At 41.3% G+C, this 20,913-nt stretch overlaps 1 protein-coding gene across 4 annotated transcripts in view; it reads left to right on the forward strand.

Moving 5' to 3' along the window:
• Positions 1-214: 214 nt before the first annotated feature.
• Positions 215-20,913, forward strand: part of LOC127803294 (protein S-acyltransferase 10) — a 36,410-nt gene continuing 15,711 nt past the window's right edge. The window contains exons 1-6 of one of the 4 annotated variants that reach the window (XM_052339416.1): positions 215-375; positions 460-574; positions 1,487-1,561; positions 1,689-1,760; positions 1,966-2,103; positions 7,185-7,220. In XM_052339416.1, coding sequence (XP_052195376.1) covers positions 294-375; positions 460-574; positions 1,487-1,561; positions 1,689-1,760; positions 1,966-2,103; positions 7,185-7,220 — 518 coding nt within the window. In that variant the 5' untranslated portion in view covers positions 215-293. The remainder of the gene's footprint in view (positions 376-459; positions 575-1,486; positions 1,562-1,688; positions 1,761-1,965; positions 2,104-7,184; positions 7,221-20,913) is intronic. The other 3 variants (XM_052339417.1, XM_052339418.1, XM_052339419.1) reach the window with 3 other exon arrangements.

Here is a 20,913-nt window from a genome sequence, read left to right on the forward strand (position 1 = left end):
ATTATTAAAAATATTATTTATTAATAAAATTTGTGCACTCAATTATGCACACTAGTAATAATAATAATAATAATAATAATAATAATAATAATAATATTTTTATATAAAAAACAGGATCAATTTATTACCGTATCTAGGAATTGGGGGTCTGTTGAGCGTTGGGCTTCCATTTAATTCAAGTCAGTGAGAGAGAGACTGAAAGAAAGAATTTTAATTTGCCAATTTGCTAATAGGAGAGAGTGTTTACGGCTTTTGAGTCTTGATCGTCGTGCGATGCGAGTTCTGTTGGATCCATGACGATGGTGGGTCTCCGCGACGGATGGAATTGCGCCTTCCGCCGATGCCTCGACTATTTCCCCTCTCTCTCCGATCCCGGTAAAGCTTTCTTCCTTGCTCTGTGTTTCTGTGAAAATTGTAGTTCTCTGTGAAGTTTGATGTGTCGGTTTTGTGGGGGTTTAGCTCGGAGATCCTCTCTGTGCTTGAAACTTGCGCTGGTGATGATACATCTTATCTACGTCGGCGTTCTCTTCCTTTTCGATAAAGATTTGGTTGCAAAGACAAAACAACAACCGTGGTATTATTCTGCCTTCGACTTGTTGCTTTTGTTTTTTTTTTTTTTCAGTCTTCACTGCCATAACAACTGGCTTCACTAACCTGTATTAATAAAGAATGAGTGTGTAATTGGTCCGATCGATTATGAGAACCGTGCGACACTAGTTCCAGCATTGGCGCGTTTATGTAATTGGAACTTTCACCATTTGAAATTTCTGAGCTGTACTAGGGTGGTTGCTTGATTTCCAATTGGTTGGATGGGAAAGGATTTGAAGTAGGTTTATAGAAGATTAATTAAACATTTGCACATTGAGAACGAACTTATCTACTGTAGCTTCTCGGTGTTAATCTGGACCCTCAATTGTATACGAAATCCTACACAAGCTGTGACAATATTATTTAGTACTATTGCAACAATAGTCTCATGTTTTTAACAAGAATAATAAAGTTCCCCATTCTCATAAGGTTCCACGATCATTTTTTGGTGTAAGATCTTCTGAATGCAGATGAATCTGATGAGATATAGCAACTTCTTGTTATAATTATCTTTCCATATTTTCTTTTCTTTTCTTTTGTTCATGTATTGTCACAAGCATGGGAATGACTGATGCATCTAAGATCCTGTTAGTTCTTATACATTATTCATATGCAACAATATATGGTATACAGGAGAGAGGATGTTTATATAAAGTCAAAAACTGCTGTGCTTGATAACATGAGTCGCACCTGATGTGTAAGTCTTGATGGATGAATCTGAAATGCCTTCCAGTACTTTGACAAAGACTTGGGCAAATATTTCAATTATTGTCAAACATCTAGAGATGTGCATAATTCTTCTCTTGGTGATATTTCTGAATTGCTTTTATTCCTTAATGTTATTACCCTAACGCCTCCCCCCCCCCCCCCCTTTTCTCTCTATCTCACTATCTCTCAGGTACACAGGATTATATTTGTTTTTATTTGTTGCTACATTGGTTCAATATTTCTTGACAGCTGGTTCCTCTCCTGGGTAAGCATCATATTATGAAGAAAATGCTAATGCAAAAGGCTTTAATCTAGAAGTTTGTGTGGCATGTGTGAATATTACCTCATTTTTTATCTCTAATGATTGTTTTGTTCTCATTTTTATATGTTAGCTACGTTCTTGATGCAATGAGGGTTGCTAACCAGGCAGATAATTTATTGAGGAAGACATCAATGACAATGAAGTAAGAACTGGTATTCATTTTCATTTGGTTTATCATTACTAAAAGGAAAGATTCAGATAGAAAAGAAGAAAATATTTTAGAGTAGTCTTAGTTTCTGGTTTCTTAATTAAACGTATAAGATGCAGGGAAAGTTGTATTATCTGAATCTGGGTCTTATTGGTTTCCAGATTATTCTGATTCTGTGTTTTTGTATGATCAAGTAAAGACAACCTGCTTCAAGCAGAAATGTAAGCGTGGTTTTTCCAGTGGATGGGAATCAGTTGGGAAGAAACCTTTCAGGGAATAATCCTACAACCTGGACAAAGTTGGTGATGGAGATGTATCCTCCTGGATCTTCTCCTAGGTAGGAAACTTCTATTGGCATTTTTAGTCCGACTCATGTTTCAAAACGAAGCATGCAGTAAGCATTTTGTGTTACTTCTTTTCCTTTAAATTTTTGTTTTTTTATATATTCATGTACTTATTTAGACAGAATTTATATGTATATATACATTCAGTGTATCTGTACCTCTTATATAGAAAGATAGCTACAAATTAGCTAACATTTGCATTAAACAATACATCAGAGTATGATCAATTTCATCCTCATTGTTGGATTATGATTTATTGTAGGTTATGTCTAAAATACTGGAGGTCATATTGTTATGTATAGAGAGAATGGCCTTGGCCAAGTTTACTTTAAAATTTCACTTATCTGTTGGCATCGTACTATAGGTTTGTAGAAGAACAACATCATCTGCATTCTTGCACATGGCATTTTGAGCAATAGTTTAGATGATAGCTAATTAGTGTGTTTTGTTAAATTTGGGATGAACATGGCAATCTGGAAACCACAATGCCTATGTGTGTGCATATATTTGAGATCCAACAACAAGAACAACAATACCAAGCCTTAAACTAAGCTAGATAACAGCCATAAGCGAAGCTAGGAAAGAGAGATGAAGATGACGAGTATTGCAAATTAGGCAGGACCTTGAAGAAATACATGTAGTGATGCCTGTAGAGGCTTTGCTAAAGGAATTTAGGAGAGCAAAAGAATTAATGTCCATGGTACAACAACAACAACATATCTAGCTTTTATCCCACTATGTGGGGTGGGCTACATGAATTCTAGACTTCCATGTATTTTTGTCTTTTGTTATATCTTAATTTAGGTCTATACACTTCATATCAAACTTTAATGTCTCTCTTTAAGTCTTCTTGGGTCTGCCTCTACCTTTTTTTTTGACTAATTGTTCAATTTCATCAACTCTCCTCACAAGAGCGTCTTTTGGTCTTCTTCCCACATGACCAAACCATCTTAGTCTAGTCTCTCTCATCTTCTCCTTAATTGGCACTATTCTTACCTTGTTATGAATAACCTCATTTCTAATTTTATCTTTTCTTGTATGGCTGCACATCCATCTTAGCATCATCATCTCCGCTATGCTCGTCTTTTGCTCATGCTGGTATTTGACTGCCCAACATTTTGAGCCATACAACAAAACTGGTCTTATAGTTATTATATAGAATTTTTGTTTCAGTTTTAATGGGATTTTACCATCACATAATACCATCGATGCATTTCTCTATTTTAGCCAACCTGCCTTAATTCTATGCGTGACATCCTTGTGAATTTCTCTATCTTTTTGAATCACTGATCCCAAATATCGAAATGGTCTTTTTTTGTATGATTTGGTCTTCCAATTTTATTATAACATCCTCCACTCTTGCATTCTTACTAAATTTACATTCCGTATATTCTGTTTTCCTTTTACTTAATTTAAATCCTTTAGATTCTAAATTGTTTCTCCACAACTCAAGCTTAGTGTTCACTCCCTCTTTTGTTTCATCCACCAATACTATGTCATCTGCATATAGCATACACTATGACACCTCTATCTGAATGTGTTTAGTGAGTTCATCTATTACTAAAGCAAATAAGTATGGACTTAGTGCAGAACCTTGATGCAGTTCCATTGTAATTTTAAACGATTCAGTATTCCTTCCGCATGTTCTGACTCTTGTCTCTACACTGTGATGCATGTCCTTAAGGGCTTGTATATCGGTTATTCAGACTCATTTCTTCTCTAAAACCCTCCATAATACTTCTCTAGGGATCCTATCATAGGTCTTTTCTAGATCTATAAACACCATATGCAGGTCCTTCTGAAGATCTTGATACGTTTCTATTAGGCGCCTTAGTAGGTATATATAGCTTCTATTGTTGACCTACCAGGTATGAAACCAAACTGATTTTTCGAGACATCTGTTTCTTTTCTGAGCCTCTACTCTATTACTCTCTCCCAGAGTTTCATGGTATGGCTCATTAACTTAATTCCTCTGTAATTTTCAAAGTTTTGAACATCTCATTTGTTCTTGTATATAGGAACCAAAGTACTCTTCATCCACTCATCTGACATCTTTTTTGATTTAAGGATCACGTTAAATAATTTCGTTAGCTAGGAGATGCCCTCTTCTCCCATGTATTTACATACTTCTATTGGTATATTATCCGGTCCCACCGTCTTATGATTTTTCATCTTTTTTAATGCTTTTCGTATTTCTTTTGAAGTTATGCATCGATAAAATGTATAGCTCATGTTCCTTTCGGAGTTACTAAGATATCCCAACGTAACTCTTGTGTCCCCACCATCATTGAATAATTTTGTGAAATACTCCTTCCATCTCTCTTTAATCGCTTCCTCATTCACTAATACATTTTGGTTTTCATCTTTTATGCATTTCACTTGGTTTAGATCCCTTGTTTTTCTTTCTCTTGCTTTAGCTAATTTATATATATCCATTTTTCCATCTTTTGTATCAAGTCGTTTATATAAATTCTCTTATACTTTTGACCTTGCTTCACTAACAATTCTTTTTGTTGCCTTTTTCGCTTATTTATAATTTTTTAGGTTTTCTTCATTGCTGCACTGATATACAGCCTTATAGCAAGTTTTCTTATTTCTAATTTTCAATTGTACCTCTTCATTCCACCACCAAGACTCCTTTATCATTTCTACCTCTATCATTTGTCTCTCCAAGGACTACCTTTACCGTACTTCTCAGGGCAGTAGCCATTTCCCTCCACATTTAATTTGCCTATCATTCTCCATTCTATTCCCTTCTACCCCTTAATTTTTTTTTTGAAGATTAATTGTTTCTCCCCTTTTAAATCCCACCACCTAATTCTTGGATTTTGTTTTATGTGATTTTTTTTCTTCCAATTTCTTACTTGGATGTCAAGTACCAAAAGTCTATGTTGAGTAGTCAAACTCTCCCCTGGTATCACCTTACAATTCCTACAACATAACCGATCCTCTTGTCTCATGAGGAAGTAATCTATTTGGGTGCTTGATGACATTTTTATATGTGATTAAGTGTTCGTTTTCTTTTTTGAACTTAGTATTGGTTATGATGAGCCCATATGCCATAGCAAAATCTAGAATAAACTTACCCTCAATATTAATTTCCCCGAATCCATATCCTCCATGTACCTCTCTATAGCCGTTTCCGTCTCTACCCACGTAACTATTTAAGTCACCTCCTATAATCACTTTCTCTCATCTTGGTATCATTTGTATGAGTTCCTCTAAGTCCTCCCAAAATTTTGCTTTTATCTCATCACCTAACCCCGCTTGTGGTGCATATGTACTAAAGATATTCATAGTCATTCTTACTAGACTAACCTTCACCATAATAATCTTATCCCCTATTCTCTTTACATCCACTACCTCATCTACTAAGATTTTATCCATAATAATCTCCACTCCATTTTCGCTTGATTATTTATATTTTATATCCAGTTTCTGATAAGGTTTTTGTTTTTTCCCTACCCATCTCGTCTCTTGAAGGCACATAATATTAATCTTTCTCCTAATTGTTATTGTTTTGCCTAATGTAATTGGATGCTGGAATTATGGAAGAAATCAGGAAGAAATAAGAGATAATTTAGCAGCAATTAGTAATAGGACATAAATGTAACTAATTGTAATTTCGAAGGGTAGATTTGACTTTTATGAGTTAGTTATTTTTCCTTAGATAGTTTTGCCTCTCTAGTCTATAAATAGAAGTGGGCGGAGGTCAGTCTGATCATCGAAACTATTATATCTTTCATTCCTTGTGTTCGGATACAGTGAGAGGCGAGAGATAGAGTTGTGCATTTATAGTTCTTGTTGTCTTCGTTAGAGTATTGTATTCGAGAGGCAAGGTGAGGTGAAAGAAGGGTATTCTTGTACTGGTTTCTCATACGTTTCTAGTGGATTGGTTGCTTCTTGGATTGCTGGATGTAGTGCCATGTAAATGGCATGAACCAGGGTATATCGTGTGTGCTGCAATTTGGTTTGGTTTTCTTTACATTTAATTCTGTTTGTATTATTTTCATTTCAGTCTTGAATGTTGTTTGAGTTTCGGTAAGGTTCTTGAATAATTCTTGAGAGATTATAGTTCTCGGTTTTAACATTAATCATCACATTTACCACTTCCATAGCTTTGCCTGTTAATGTTCTTATGTTCCACGACCCAATCCTTAATCTATGATTTTGATTTTGGGTTTGACTTTGAATTTGATTTTGTTTTTAATTTTGGACTTGCTTCTTTACCCGCATCCGTCCAAGTAAATGCGAGGACCCTTGCTCATTTGTCACTACATCCGGGCGTCGATGTAGCGGCCTTAACTCACTTGACACTACACGCGGGCAATGTAACGCGTCGCTATGAAAGGCTACGCCCCAACGGTTTTTTATAGTTTGTCTAGAGTTCATGTTTTGGATCCGTCTAGGTTTTACGTTAGCTGTCGGCTAGCTAACACAACCCTCCTCCTTTATCTAGACTTGGGACCTGGCAGTGGATAACATCCAAATGCGGAGTTAATTAATGTCCATGGTAAGTGAATATTTTTATTCTTTGTTAACACTCAGGGTGATGCTAGTAGACACGAAAATTAACTTCAGCTGAGATGCTTCAAAAATAAATAAAAAATCAACAAAATAAATAATTGTGATTTTTGGTCCTTAGTAGATTGGAGTGAAGAAAGAGGACTTTGGGAAATGCTTATTTGGACTGGACCTATTATTTGGTCTTTAGTAAGTTTGTGTACATGTGCATTGAAATCTTTGGACAATTGCTAAGCATGGAGAAATCTAGCAGCTGATGAAATGAAGATGAAAAAGAATTTTCTCCACATAAAGACCATACTGACTAGCATCCATGAAGGGAAGACGGTTGCTTTTGCCACTTATGATTAACATTCATGAAGGCATTCTTGTCAGATGAAGTAAAGAGTTAGAATTTTAAAAGGTGGTGGTGGTGTGTGTGTGTGGGGGGGGGGGGGCTCTACTGATGATGTTATTTTATAATGTCAGTTAAGTAGCTTGCCTATAGTTCATCATTGATGTGGATAATGAAATCTCATTTTTTGTTGACTGCATGTGATGGAGAACACAGGCAAACAGACCGTTACATAATGCCCTTTCTCTTAAGGTTAAGTGACTCTATATCTTTGGCCTTGCATGTTTTTCTTAGCTGTCGATGTCCGTCATCTAAATTCGCTATGTCCAATCCTTAATCAAATAGGGTTAAGCTGTAGTTCTTAAACAGAAAATGGAAAGAGAATGTGATTTAAATTCAAGCTTGGATTGCCTACTAGCATAATCATAAGAGGATTTGCAGTTGATAACTGCATGATACCCAAGGGAAAGCATTTTGTTGAACCTACTTTAATTGTATTGGAGTTTGAACTTAGGTGGAATATCTTGCTGTCCACATTGTGATGGTGTGGGCATAATTATAATGCAAATAATTCAAGAAGAAAAACTTACATTTTTATCTAGAGCTGAAGAAAGAGATGCTGGTGTGATTCCTAACATTTTCATCTAGCTGCAGTAAACCTGATGCATAAGCAAAGCATGCATGGAAAACAATTATGGGATTACGTGGTGAGGAATTGTAGAAGTGCACAGTTGTCCGTCAATTTCTTTTGGTTGACTTTCTTCTATTCACCAAAATGGGATGTGGAAACAATATGATGGAAAAAAAGAAAGAAAAAGTATCTGCGGAAAGCATAATTCAATTGCTGATATTCGGACCTAGGTCACTAGTTTAAATCCTCATATGGTTCTTTGTACTAGGTCTGTTTTCACATGCTCTTTAACTTGCCTTAATCTAACATTCAATTTACATGCATTCATTTTACTCCTTATATATGGAATAACTAGTGATTTTTCATAAGAAAAGAGGTTAAATAAGAGTTGCTACAACTTTTTGCTTTTTGTATGTAAGGATTATTTTGCTTTTCTATTAGAGATCTGCTAGCTAACATAGACAGGAAAAAAAATTAACAAAAATGATTCTTTCATATAAAATGAGGTGGTTTAACATTGCAATTTATACATGAGAACGGTAAAATGATAGATGCCGTTGAATGAAGGGGTGCCAGTTACCATGCTTGCCCTCAAACTTTTAAATCAATCTTGGTGACCTGTTGGGTTATTTTCTATCAAATATGGCCTTGAAACTTATTTCCTCAAATAGGTTAGCAGAGGATTGTAGTATATTATAGGATGGGTGGCATGATAGTGGAGGTGTTGAAAGAAAAAAGGGGGTATTCTTGGCGCCTGGTATGATTTAAGATGGAAAGTGGAGGAAATGATGTGGACCACCAAATAATTCTTCAAAATATTAAAATTTAGGCCTCGTATTATCCGTTGACTATGCATGAATTTTCAGTACTTTATAACTACAGCGACCACAAATCAAACTGAATGATTACTCTACTTCTATAAATAATACTGAAATTAGAGATGAATTAAGATAAAATATGCACACATTTTATTAAAGCAAAAAGTTTAATTTGAATTTAATATTATTCTCTATGGAAATGGCTTTCAGAATTAAGGAATATAAAGATTGTTGGCTAGAATGCCTTTGCCTTGCTCTAGAAAAAGCACTTTTTCTGCACCCAAAGATTCTTTTTCATTTTTCACCCTGGTGGGAGGCCTGGGCACAACTAGGTGTGCGGAATAGATATGCAGTAAAGTAGAGGTAGATTGACACAGTAGGAACAAGTTGCTCAGATCGCCTGATTAAAAACACTTGATAGAGGAATGTAAACTAAAAGCTGATAAGACACTTGACAAAAAATGAAAAAGAGATGAAGGACAAAGCCAGCGCCACCGCCACCACCAAAAGGGAGAGAGAGAAGAGGTTTTTTTAAAGCTGATTGAGTGAAAGTTCTATTGATTTGTTGGTTTTGATGCCTAGATTTTTTTTTTCTAAATTTTAATTTTGAAATTCTTTTAGACAGAAGGCTTGGCAGAAATGATAAGGTTGCTCATTTGTGATGGAAAGGTCACAGGCTTGAGTTGTGGAAACAGCTGTCACACACGGCAACTTACCTTCTGTTATTTCCTTTTCTTAAATGCTGTAATCGTTTGCTTTATTTCTGTTATTGCCTATTATGATTGTTGCTTTAAATTCCAGCTGTAATAGTTTGTTACTAGGAGAATATTCTAGGAGAAGCCCATGTGTAAGGGGTAGAATAGGACAAACCGGTTGTTATAACTGATTACAAGAAGGAATCTGCTATGGCAGCGTCCATGCTAGAGGGTATATATACCCCCCCTCCTAGACCCTCAAGGTTATTAACGAGAATATTATTGGCAATCAACATCTCTCTCTCTCTCCCTCTTTTGTTATCTCCCTACTTCTCTCTGTTCCTTCGTCCTTCCTTTCTTCCCAGCCTTTCTACTGCTATCCACTGATTAATCCTAAGTCAATGAGATAGCCATTGTCACTAACAGTGACAATTTGGTATCAGAGCTATGGTCTTGGCCGAAGTTAGTAGAGCAATCTTCCATGGCGGAAGGTACCCGCATGAAGAGCTTTGAGTCGCAGCTGCAGTAGCTTAACTCGACAGTGACAGACTTCCAGAATTGTGTGGATCAATTAGTATGAGGAGCTGCTAGCAAGACTACGCCTGGAGAGAGAGGTGAGGGCAGAGCGATTGACGGTCTTCTGTGATTCTCAGCTCGTGGTATGTCAAATACGAGGCGAATATCAGGTGAAGGGTTCGAAGATGGTGGCCTACCTCCAAAAAGTTCGGAACTTAATGTGCACCTTTGAGAGGTGTGAGGTGAGCTAGGTGCCAAGGAACCAAAATTCACGCACCGACGCTCTAGCTCGTCTGGCATCAGCTCAAGACGCGGATTCCTTGAAAGCCATTTCGATAGAGTTCCTAGCAGCACCAAGCACGGAGGGTCAAGGCGAGGTTTTAGCGATCACGGTGGCCCCAGATTCGTGGATGGAGTCCATTATTGACTACTTACGGGAAGGAAAGTTACCAGATGACAGAGTAGAGGCACGTCGTGTGAGAGCTCGAGCGGCCAGATACTACCTTCATGATGATATGCTCTACAAAGGGGATTCACTGCCCCATTGTTAAGATGCCTCGATGACCCTGATTGCTAGGTGGTACTCAAGGAAATCCACGCAGGTCACTGTGGAAACCACGCTGGGGGGCTATCCTTGGCTCAAAAAGCATTTCGCCAAGGTTTCTATTGGCCTACAATAAAACAAGATGCTATGAACCTAGTAAAGAGATATGACACATGCCAAAGGTTTGCAAAGATCCCAAGAGCTACACTAGCCTATTTGTAGCAGATGAGAAGCCTGTGGCCCTTTGCCATTTGGGGCATGGATCTAATTGGCTCACTCCCAACAGCTCGCGGAGGATGTAAGCACGCTATAGTAGCGGTTGATTACTTCACTAAGTGGGCGGAAGCTAAGGAGCTCACACTAATATCCACGGCCAAGGTAGAGAGGTTTGTCTAGAGTAATATCATTTGTAGATTCGGAGTTCTCCAACAGATAATCACGGACAATGGGACCCAGTTCACCAGCGAGCAGTTCATCAAGTTCTGCGAATCGCTGGGGATCCAGAAGAGCTTCTCGGCTGTGGATCATCCTCAAGCTAATGGTCAAGTTGAAGTTGTCAACAAAATAATCAAGCAGATCTTGAAAACAAAGTTGGAAGCCAAAAAGGGAGCCTGGGTGGACGAACTACAAATGGTGCTCTGGGCCTATTGAATAACAGCTCGAACTACCACAAGAGAAACTCCTTTCTCTATGGTCTACGGGTTTGAGGCGATGATCCCTGCGGAGAATAAAGCGATCAGTCAACGAAGAGCCACCTTCAACCCTGAGGACAACAACTAGCTATTGGCCACAAATCTTGATTTACTCGAGGAGGCAAGGGAGTTAGCTCGCGTGAGGATGACTACCTATCAACAACGAATTGTGAGGTATTACAATCAGAAGGTTAGAGTTCAGTACTATAATGTCAGTGACCTCTTGCTGCACCTTATTTTTCCTGGAGCTCGCAAGGCCAGCGACGGGGCACTAGGCCCGAACTGGGAAGGCCCTTATGTTATCAAAGAAAACCTGGGCAATGGAGCGTATCACTGAGCAGATATGAACGAAACTATTCTTCCACGAGCTTGGAACGCGGAGCATCTCAAACCATATTTTCGATAAGCAACATCTTTTCTTTGCATGATATTTGATAGATGTTCTATTTATGCTGAAATTATTATGTTATGGAACTGAACTTACGATTGTTGCTGTCAAATCTTATTATTTTCGTTTTTCATTAAATTTAAGAAGTAAGAAATAATCCTAATTCGGGATTAAAAGGCTATGGTTTGCGAGCTAGAGCCCATTCGACTTGGCCTACGTGCCATGGTTTGTGGCTTATCTGAGCATTCATCTTAACCTTTGCCCTAGGCCATGGTTGGCGAAGTAGAGCCCATTCATCTTGACCGCAGTGTCATGGTTTGGCACCTATTAAGCCACCACCTCGGCTAAAAACTTATGAGTCATGGTTCTAGTTGAGGTCCTCTCATCTTGACAAAAGTCATGGATTGCGACCTACCTGGGTGTTCATCTTGACCTCGCTAAGCCCTTAAAAGTTATGGTATGTTAGCTGGGATCGAATAACGATTCACTTGGATGTATAGCTTGACGGCGAAATGCGATTTAATTTGACGTTCATCGAGCTACCGTATGTTAGATTAAATTTGATCTCGTGATCATGACCTACTGGACATACGACACGAACTAATGAAATCTTACTTAACATATTATCCGAAATTGTTTAGTTTTGAGATTTATTAGTTGTGAGCTAAAGATGTCCTTAGTTAACTAAATTTAAACTCATGCACGATCTTTGTGTTCGGCTCTCAGCTTGTAGCAAATGATAAAGAAACAAAAATTCGATTGAATGAGGAAAGTGTATTGCTTCCTAGTGGGGAATGCAATCACAATGCGATCTTAGCATTAGGTCGCAGGATGGAGAATTCAGGTAGGGGAATTGGATAGAAGGTTTGAAGGGGCTATGTCTCAAGTGCGGGAGGATAATGCGCAAATGAGAACAGAGCTGGGGGCCTAACTCCAGCAATTTATGGTTATGTTCACTTGCCAAAATGCGATGAGATTGGCCCCTGAGTTCCCTCCTAGAGATAGAACAGAACCATTAATACCAGACGATAGGCGAGACAGGGTAGTGGGAAATGATGAAGTCGGGATTGAACCGGAGGAAGATATGAGGAATATGATTGAAGGTGGACAAGAAGGGCCGAATCGTCCACAACCACTAGGGTTCCCAAACCCCCGGCTGGAGATTCCGGTGTTTGATGGGAATAATCCCCGGTGGTGGGTGAGGAAATGCGAGCGAATGTTCGATTGGTACAATGTACCTGAGGGAAGAAGGGTTGCCCTGACTTCAGCCTACTTTGATGACCTGGTAGACGCTTGGTACCAGGGGTGGGCGAGGGTCAGGGATAATCCTACATGGAGGGAGTTTATTGATAAGTTATGTGAGAGGTTTGGGGAGAGAAGCATGTCAGACGTTATTGAGGAATTCAATAAATTGAAACAGGTGGGAGAGGTGAATACCTACCTGAGGAGGTTCAAAGAGCTGAGATCACTGATGATCAACAACGACCCCTACCTCTCGGAAGCTTATTTTGTGTTTAGTTTTTTTAGTGGACTCAGCAAAGACTTAAGCCTATGGTGAAGATGATTAGGCCGCGGACAGTGGAGCAAGCGGTAGAAAGTGCACGTTTGCAAGAGATGGTGGTGGAGGCCTTGATGAGGAAACAGAGGCAACAACACTGGATTGTAACCAGGAGTGCGTCTCATCAAGGAGAAAAGGGACACAACCGTGATTGGGGTAGAGGCAACCAGGGTGTCAGGAATCCAGGGGGGCCTGGTTCTGGGTGAAAATACAATGAACCGAGGAGGCAGCCTGGATTATGTTTTAGATGCAGGGATAAGTACTATCCCGGGCATCAATGCAGACGACAGCTGTTGTTGCTAGAGGGAGACTCGAGGGAGAGATTAGAAGAAGAAGAAGATGAAAGGGAAGAGGATGAGGAGTTCGGAGAAGGGGATAAGGGTGAAATTTCGCTGCATGCACTGAAGGGGGTGACCAATAATAAGATAATTAAAGTAGAAGGGAAGGTTAAGGATGACAGTTTGTTGATCCTAATTGATAGTGGAAGCACGCATAGCTTCCTAGATGAAGGGTCTGCTAGAAGATTGAGGTGTTCCCTTAAGGAAACTCAACCCCTGTGTGTGACAGTGGCTAATGGAAATAAGGTGATAAGTGAGTTAGTGTGCCCGGGGTTCAATTGGGAGATGCATGGGGAGAAGTTTGAAATAGACTTGAGGCTATTGCAATTAGGGGGCTGCGATGTGATATTAGGGGTTGATTGGATGAAGGGAGTAAGCCCCATAAGTTTTGATTTCAATAGGATGGAGGTATCTGATAGATTATTGAAGATAATCTATCTAGGTTTACTGAATTTGGAGAGAATTACAACTGAAAAAGAGAAACAAATGAAACGAAAATGGACTTTTGAGAGGTCCACACTCTCCCGAATTCCTTACTACTCAAAAAGATGCCTTCCCCCTCTACTATCTTTCCTACTTAACTGTTATTCCAGCCATCCCTCTCTAACCGATTTTGTTATCCGCACATGCCACCAGCTTGCTCTACCCATAATACCCTTTACCCACTTTGTCGCTTCCTCCCTTACTCGTATCACTATTCTGCCCCTGCTTATTCCGTCGTTGGTAACGGAATTGTATGGGTCTCCTATCAATACCTCCCCCCATATAACTCACCTTGTCCTCAAGGTGGAAATCAGGGAATTGTTGCTGGAGCATGTCATAGGGTTCCCAGGTGGCTTCCAAAGGTGGCAGCCCTTTCCACTGAATGAGTATATCCAAGCCTCTGAGGTTCCTACCCATTCCTGGTCTTACACCAAGGATTGCCTTTGGTTCTGCTAACTTCTCTAGTTCTTCGCTGAGCTGGCTAGGGATATCGGTTTGGGCGGTGGATATACCGCTGGCCTTGCGTAATTGGGATACATGAAATATGGGATGTATGCTGCAAGTCGCAGGCAAGGACAGCTTGTAAGCGACTTACCCAACCTTCTTCTCCACAGCGAATGGGCCATAAAATCGAGGTGCTAGCTTTCTCATGAGGGCGGGCTGCCAGTAACTTGCGGCGATAGGGCCTGATCTTCAAGTAAACCATGTCTCCCACTTCGAACTGAACATCTCGTCTTTTCCCATCTGCCCCTAACTTCATCTGAGCTTGAGCTCGCAGTAATTGAGCCTTCAGCTCTTCCAACATCTGATCCCTTGCAACCAGTTGCTGCTCCACCGTCGATACTGGGGTAGATCCCCTTTCGAACCTCAATAACCCCGGTGACTCCCGTCCATAAGCTACCTGAAAGGGAGTAAGTTTGGAAGCCGTGTGGTACGAAGTGTTGTACCATAACTCTGCCCATGGAAGCCAGTTGAACCAAGCCTTTGGTTTTCTTGACGCAAAGCATCGGAGGTAGGTTTCTAGTGTCCGTTTTAGTACTTCTGATTGCCCATCCAATTGGGGGTGGTACGCCGTACTTCTGCATAGCTTCATGCCCTGAAGGCAAAATAATTCTTCCCAAAAATGGCTCATGAAAACCTTGTCTTTGTCAGACACAATAGAGCGAGGCACCCCGTGTAGACGTATCACTTCCTTCACAAAAATTACAGCCACACTTCCAACTGTAAAAGGGTGTCTCAGTCCTATGAAATGTCCATATTTGCTCAATCTATCCACCACAACCAATATCGTGTCCATATTTCTGGATCTAGGCAACCTTCAATAAAATTCATATCTATGTCTTCCCAAACCTGACCCAGAATAGGGAGTGGTTGCAAAAGGCCTCCCGGTGATAAGGTTTGGTATTTGTGCTGCTGGCAGATGGCACATTGGTTCACACAGCTGTGGATATCCTTCTTCATTCCAGCCCAGTACAAATTCGCTGCTATCCTCTTGTATGTCTTCAAGAATCCAGAATGCCCCCCCCCCCCCCCCCCTCCCATCGTGCCCCTCTTGGAGCAATATAGGAATCAAAGTCGATCCTTAGGCAAGTATAATCTGCCCTTGAATAAGAGCTGATTGTTGGCCCATTGATAGTCGGGTTTGGCCAAAGGATCACGCTGTATTTCTTGGATCAATTTCTGCACTTCCCCATTTGCCTCCACTTCCTCAGCATGCTGTTCAAGTTGAATAACTTTAGGAACTGTTATTGCAAAAGGACCAGCTGAGTGATTGATCTTAGAGAGGGCATCTGCTGCCTTGTTCTCCCAACCGGGCTGATATTGGATGTCAAACTGATAGCCCATCAGTTTCAGCATCCATTTTTGGTGTTCGGGGCTCACCAATCTTTGCTCCATTAGAAACTTCAAGCTCCTCTGATCAGTGCGTATGATAAACTTCCGGCCCAATAAATAATGCCTCCATTTTTGGATAGCAAACACTATTGCCATCAATTCCTGCTCATACACCGACTTGTTGCAGCTGTTTGGATTAAGGGCATGGCTGTAAAAGGCGATGGGGCGATGCTCTTGTATTAAAACCGCCCCTAAACTTGACCCGGACGCATCCGTTTCCACCACAAACTATTTAGTGAAATCGGGTAATGCCAGCACTGGTAAGGAGGTCATAGCTTCCTTCAATTTCTGGAAAGCCTTTTCAGTTGTTTCATCCCAACTGAACCTGTTCTTTCGTAGTTTTTCCGTGAGAGGCCAAGCCAACTTTCCATAATCCTTCACAAACCGTCTATAGTACCCCGTAATTCCTTTACCGACCCCGGCCTTGGCCACTCAAGCATGGCCTTAACTTTGGACTGATCAGCAGCCACCCCTTTGTGTGAGATGACATGGCCCAAGTACTCCACTTCTTGCTGTCCAAACTGGCATTTTTTTCTATTTGCGTAGAGTTCATTTTCAGCCAACACCTGCAACACCTCCTTCAAATGCTGCTCATGTGCCTCCAAGTCATTGCTAAATACCAAAATATCATAAAAAAAAAAAAACCAACACGGACCTTTTCAACTGACCTTTGAAGACCTCATTCATGAGGGACTGAAATGTTAACGGTGCATTGGTCAGCCCGAAGGGCATGACTAGAAACTCGTAGTGTCCCTCGTGAGTACGGAATGCCGTCTTGGGCACATCTTCTTCCTTAACTCTAATCTGATGGTATCCAGCTTTGAAAACACCGTGGCCTCGTGCAGTTCGTTTAACAGCTCATCAATTATCGGAATAGGAAATTTATCCGGCACCGTTATTTTATTCAAGGCTCAGTAATCTACACAAAATCTCCATCCCCCGTCCTTTTTTACCATCAAAATAGGGCTGGAAAAGGGACTAGTACTAGGTCTAATAATCCCTGCAGCGAGCATCTCTCGTCCTAACCTTTCAATTTCATTTTTCTGAACATAGGGGTAGCGATAGGGCCTTACGCTTACTGGGGCCGCTCCTGGCTATAAATTGATAGCATGTTCTCGTGTCCTTCTTGGTGGCAGCCCATCTGGATCATTAAATACTTCATTGAACTCAGCCAACACCTGCTGGATACCCCCTTGTGTGACATCCTTAAACTCCCCACAATTTGTCGACAAACACCCTAATTCGATGAGCACACCCTCCTCGCTGTCCTTTAGTGCTTTCATCATGGCTTTTAATGTGACAAGGGTTTTGCTTAAACTCGGATCCCCTTGTAATGTAACCCTCATTCCTCCTGCCTTGAATCTCATAGTTAAGGATTTCCAATCAACTTGTACCTTGCCCAAGGTTGCCAACCATTTCATTCCTAGGATGACATCCAAGCTGTCCAGCTCCAAGGGAAGAAAGTCCTTGATTATCTCTAAGTTTTGAAGAGAAAGAAGCACCCCCTTACAGATTCTAGTGCCCTGCACAGCCATCCCCGTTCCCATGATCACTCCGTAGCCTGCCGTCTCCGACCTTGGCAGTTCCAATGTCTGTTCTAGCTTAGCTGAAATGAAATTATGCGTAGCCCTGCTGTCTACAAGTACTACAACCTCGTGGCCAGCAATCTGCCCTCGCACCTTCATGGTTTGGGGTGGGGTAAGCCCCACCACTGAATTTATAGACAGTTCTATCACCTCTCCCTTAGCCTCCTACACCTCCCATTCACCCCCTCCTTCCACCTCCTCTTCTAACCCCAGCTCATCCTTCTCTTCGTTATAAATCACCATGACTTGTAACTCCCTATTTTTGCAGCGATGCCCAATAAAATACTTCTCATCACATCTAAAGCACAGGCCCTTCTCTCGTTTGGCCTTCAAATCTACCTCACTCAGTCTTTTGAAAGGCGGATTACTCCCCTTACTAGCAGCCGGATTTCGGTGCAGCGCAACCGCATTGGTTGTTGTTGGCTTTGGCGATGCTGATGGGGCAATCGTGCTCATCGATCGGTGCTGATTCGGAAATGGGCTGAAGTGAGTTGTCCCCCTGTTTTGACCACTTCCGATGGAGCTTCCTCTGACTACCATGTTTCTTTCCTCAATTCGTTGGACCACTTCCATGAGCTAATCCAATCCATTCGGCCTAAGCATTCTCATTTCCGCTCTGATTTCCGGCTTCAACCCATTGATGAATTAGCCCTCCAACAAGGCCTTCGGCATGCCTTTGAGAGGTGAAGCCAATGTTTCAAAGCAAAGGCGGTACTCTCTAACTGATCCCCATTGCTTAAGGGCAAGGAATCTCTCCTCCAGGGTCCTCTCATGCGTGGACCGAAATCGGCTTCTTAGCATCACCTTCAGTTCTTCCCAACTCCTTACCCTCCTCCGCCTTTGTTCCCATTGGAACCATGCGAGCGCTGGCCCATCAAAATAGAGGGCTGTGGATTCCAACTTCTCCAGCTTGGACAACTGATTAACGATGAAGTACCTTTCAGCCCTGAAAATCCAACCGTCTGGATCTTCCCCCTCGAAGATCGGCATTTCCAGGCGCCTTCCCTTATAATCGGACCTTCCTGCTCCTTCGACTCCATCTACCCCCTCGCCTCTGCCCATTCTCACTTCCGGCGTTCCCTCCATGAACGAAGAGGAACCCTGCGGCAGCTCTGTCCTCTTCCGCTTCCCTTTTCTCCCTCGCTCCTGTTCATCCCAATGGGCTATCAAGAGAGCAAATTGATCCATCAGCGTGGCCATGTTTTTCTCAATTCCGCTCACCTTCTGCACTTCCGACTTCAACGAATCCAATCCACTGTACAACCCATCTATCCGCCCTTCTAGGTCCCCTACTCGGTCACTAAGGTTCACCATGGAGATCAATTTTGTTGCTCCGATACCAAATGATAGATTATTGAAGATAATCTATCTGGGTTTACTGAATTTGGAGAGAATTACAACTCAAAAAGAGAAACAAATGAAACGAAAGTGGACTTTCGAGAGGTCACACTCTCCCGAATTCCTTACTACTCAAAAAGATGCCTTCCCCCTCTACTATCTTTCCTACTTAATTGTTATTCCAGCCATCCCCCTCTAACCGATTCTGTTATCCGCACATGCCACCAGCTTGCTCTACCCATAATACCCTTTACCCACTTTTGTCGCTTCTTCCCTTACTCGTATCACTATTTTGCCCTTGCTTATTCTGTCGTTGGTAACGGAATTGTATGGGTCTCCTATCAGTATCCTTTGACAAGGGGAGAAAGAGAATGACTCTCACGGGAGGAAGAGAGTTTGGGGCCTGTAGGATGATAATAGGGAAGAGGCTCCACCGAGTGTTCAAAAACAAGTGGAGCCAGCTGACCCAATTATTCTCCATTATGGCAGTAGAAGAAAGGGTCGAGCAGAAGCTATATGGAGAATTGCACCTGACGGTCAGCAACCAGCGATGTGAGCTTGACCAGGTACACCCTCAAACCCCTATGGATGAATTGCTAGAAGAGTTTAAGGACTTATTTACCTAACCTGCTACTCTACCCCCAACTTGAACCTTGGACCATTCAATTAACCTCAAATCCAATACTGAACCAGTCAACATCAGATCTTACCGATATTCTCCAGCCTAGAAAACAGAAATTGAGAAAATGGTGATGGAGATGCTAAAGCAATCCTTCATAAAACCCAGCCAAAGCCCATTTGCTTCACCAGTCCTTTTTGTAAAAAAGAAATATGGGTCTTGGCGTTTTTGTGTGGATTACCACCAATTAAATGCCTTAACCATCAAAGACAAGTACCCTATACCCTTGGTAGAAGACCTAATGGACAAGTTGCACAATGCCAAAAAATTTTCAAAGCTAGACCTTCGTTCAGGATATCACCAAATAAAAAAGACTGATGATGTCTACAAAATAGCTTTTAAAACCCATCATGGACATTTTAAGTTCTTGGTGATGCCATTTGGGCTCACCAATGCACCAGCCACCTTTCAATCCCTAATGAACCAAATCTTTGAACCCTACTTAAGGAAATTCATACTTGTATTTTTCGATGATATCCTTGTCTACAGCCCATCTCTGAACCAGCACCTACAACACCTAAAAACCACCCTAGAAGTCCTTCGATCTAACCAGCTCTTCATCAAAAGGTTTAAGTGTTCCTTTGGTCAAGATCAGGTCGAGTATTTGGGCCATTTGATATCAGGAGAAGGGGTTAGGACTAATCCCAAAAAGGTGGAAGCTATGTTAACTTGGCCAAAACCCACAACAGTGAGAGCTCTATGGGGGTTCCTTGGCCTTACCGGGTACTATTGTCGATTTGTGAGAGGTTATGGAGTGGTTAGTAAACCTTTAACCAACCTGCTAAAGAAAGGCAATTTCAGTTGGGGACAAGAGGTTGAAGAAGCCTTTGAAAGACTGAAGGTGGAGATGAGCAGAGTACCTATTTTGGGACTGTCGGACTTTGCTAAACCCTTTGTGCTGGAGACAGATGCCTGCTGAGGGGGGAGGGGGCATTGGGGTTGTGCTATTACAAGGAGGGAGACCATTGGCATTTCTAAGCCAGGCATTAAGCCCACGACATTTGGAATTAAGCATCTACGAGAAGGAGTTCCTGGCGATACTTATGGCTGTAGAAAAATGGCACCATTACTTAGAAAGTGGGAGGTTCATAATCAAGACATATCATGAAAGTTTAAAGTATTTGTTGTAGCAGAAATTGCAAACACAACTTCAGAAAAAAGGGATGGCAAAACTGATGGGGTTAGACTACATAATTCAGTATAGGAAGGGCAACGAAAATGTAGCCGCTGATGCCCTTTCGAGGTGCCAAGAGGAGGGAAGCATAGTTGCAATCACCACCGTTATATCAGAATAGTGCCAAGAAGTTATGGACAACTATGGGGCGGATGAACAAGTGAAAAAGATATTGGAAAGATTGGCAACGGGGTCTAAGAAGGTTGAGGGTTACACTTTACGTGAAGGTTTGATAAGATTTAATGGGAGGATTGTCATTGGTAATAATGGGGACCTCAAGAGGAAGATTATGCAGTCCTTGCATGAATCTCCTTTGGGAGGGCATTCGGGAGTTCAAAATACTTACCTTAGGGTAAGGCAGCTGTTCCAATGGCCCAGGCTAAAGGTTGATGTCAAGAAATTTATCCCGACTTGCGACACATGTAAGAGATGTAAACATGAAAATGTGGTTTACCCTGGTCTCCTTCAACCCCTTCCTATACTTGACCAAGCCTGGACCAGCGTTTCAATGGACTTCATCGAAGGGTTGCCCAAGTCTGAAGGGAAGGATAGTATTTTGGTTGTAGTGGACAGACTAACCAAATTTTCCCATTTCATAGGGTTCTCTCACCG

The sequence above is a fragment of the Diospyros lotus genome, chromosome 6 (genome assembly GCF_014633365.1).
Source record: "Diospyros lotus cultivar Yz01 chromosome 6, ASM1463336v1, whole genome shotgun sequence".
Taxonomy (NCBI): Eukaryota; Viridiplantae; Streptophyta; class Magnoliopsida; order Ericales; family Ebenaceae; genus Diospyros; species Diospyros lotus.